Here is a 2,179-nt window from a genome sequence, read left to right as displayed (position 1 = left end):
CGGTGGGGACGCAGCTGGCGGGGCGCGGTGGGGACGCAGCTGGCGGGGCGCAGCGGGGCGGCTCTGCACGCGCGGCTCCGCGGGGCTCGGCCGGCAAAGGGCGAGAGCGCGCCCTCTGGAACGAATCACTTCGCTTAGAGTGCAGCCGCCGTCGCTTTTCATCCCTGCCTGGGCCATCTGCTGGGGGAAGCGCGGGCTACCGCGCCAAAATCCGCATCTGCGCGCGGCAGGTTCTTCCAGAAGTTGGCCCTATTATGAAGAAAAGTTCCTTTTCTTTGTACATCGTGCCAAAATGGTATTTTGAAAGTTGTGTTCTGGATATTTAATTTCTGGATATATCACTGGCATAATGATTCAAACTCTTTTTCACAACTATTATAGAACGAATTTGTAAAAAAAAAAGAAAAGAAAAGCAAATTTGTTACCATTTAGGTAAGTAGTTAACTGCAAGGAAACAGAGGTAAAAGAATTTGCTTAAGTAAACACTAACTATTTTCTGTCAGTTATACAGATGACAATTTATAAAATTAATTAAAGCATACATTTACACTGTTATATGCCTATATACTGTACTTTCAAAAAGCTGAAACTGGGCTGGGGAGATAGTTCAGTAGAATAAGAACTTGCCTGGCAAGTGCAGGGTCCTGAGTTCAATCCCCAGTACAAAATTTTTTTTTAAACTGAAACTATATAAAAAATAAATAATCCAACAAATATTACAAAAACAATTACTTGGCTACTTCTGATTCAATCTTAAGAATCAAACTATGCATTGTGAATTGCCTGTGAGAAATACTCTGAAAAGTGGCTGGAGACACACTAGATTTAGTATCCTTTTCTCGTATCTCTGTTCTCAGAGCCAAGAAGGGCTGCATCTAGTCTGCATCTAAGAGAATTCATGGAGAAAGCCAGGTACTAGAGGTCACGGAGAGGAGGAGGAAAAAACTGCGCGTGTGAATCTTTGTGTAATTTCTAGTATTTTTAAAAAAGAGATGGATTAAGTTAGTTGTATTCTTAATGAACAATGGTTCACATGGCTAACAAGTTCTAAAGATTTGTGTTGAATTAATTAGCACATCAAGTTTTGGACTCCGTGACCAGCTTCACATGCGTTTCCTTCTTGCTGTCCCAACAACCTTCCAACGGCATTCAAGTTTTGACAATGTACGACTCTGAGAAAATTTGGCAATATGCACAATCCTAACTCCAAACACTACTCCTTTCCTAAAGTCAGTCTAAGTGAAGGAATAACTGATAAAGTATTCAAGCAGTAAGCTAAAATTATGCAATCATTTCTTTAAAATATTGGCTAAACAATCTTAGGAGTTCTCTTAATAATTTTGAATATGTTGATATTGCAAAACCAATACTTCTGAGTATTTTCTCATTACTTATTTTGCATAACATGAATACAAAAACAATAAAAATGTCACAAGTACAATATCTTTGCCCAACCCTTTAATAAATATATTATGACTAGAAAATAAAGATTGTGAATAGGGATTTATTATAATAGTGTCCGTGGACAGGATACCATGTCTATATGTGGCACTATGAATAACCACTAAGACAACAACATGCAATGTATTAATTATTGAAACTGTGCTAGTAATCGATTTTGAAACTGTCTCATTGCTGTGTTTCTCAATAAAATTATTTTAAAAAATAAAGATTGATGGGGTAAAGTAAAAAGATCACTGGAGAACGACCTAGAGTGATCCAGAACTGCACTAGGGTGAAGGTGAAAGGAGCGATTTGCTTCTCGAGGTTCCCCAAAGTCATAAGTTTGACAGGAGCTGGTGGGCAATATAATTCCCTACATTCCAACCTTCTCCGTGATTTTAGTTTTGCCCTTGTCTGTTTAACTTCTAGAGATGATCACTGTAATTCACTTCTCACCTGATAGTTTCTGGCAAATTAAATTTTAAATATAAAACAACCCCTGCAAACTGCTCTGCCAAGTAAAGTAACTCATAATTTTTGTCAAGGTTCAAAGGAAGACACACTGGAATAACCTGGAAAAAAAGAGAAAAAATGCACATGTTATTGCTGGCTGCTTGTGTTAAGGCATGTATTTCTATTTCTCTCTGGTTCTAAAACAAATTACGAATATTTCTGGAAACAAGCAAGCAATCTTTCACTTCCTTGTAAAGCTGAGCAATAGGACCTCCAAGAATAC

At 38.2% G+C, this 2,179-nt stretch overlaps 1 protein-coding gene across 1 annotated transcript in view; it reads right to left on the bottom strand.

The window, feature by feature from the left end:
- Pros1 (protein S) overlaps positions 1–2,179 on the bottom strand; it is a 60,141-nt gene that overhangs the window by 23,476 nt on the left and 34,486 nt on the right. The window contains exon 9 of the mRNA XM_004634830.2: positions 1,900–2,015. Within this exon, the coding sequence (XP_004634887.1) occupies positions 1,900–2,015 (116 nt within the window). The remainder of the gene's footprint in view (positions 1–1,899; positions 2,016–2,179) is intronic.

The sequence above is a fragment of the Octodon degus genome, unplaced genomic scaffold, assembly GCF_000260255.1.
Source record: "Octodon degus isolate 3935 unplaced genomic scaffold, OctDeg1.0 scaffold00066, whole genome shotgun sequence".
In the NCBI taxonomy this organism is placed as follows: Eukaryota; Metazoa; Chordata; class Mammalia; order Rodentia; family Octodontidae; genus Octodon; species Octodon degus.
Note: the sequence above shows the minus strand (reverse complement) of the source record. Positions and strands in the feature narration are given on the sequence as shown.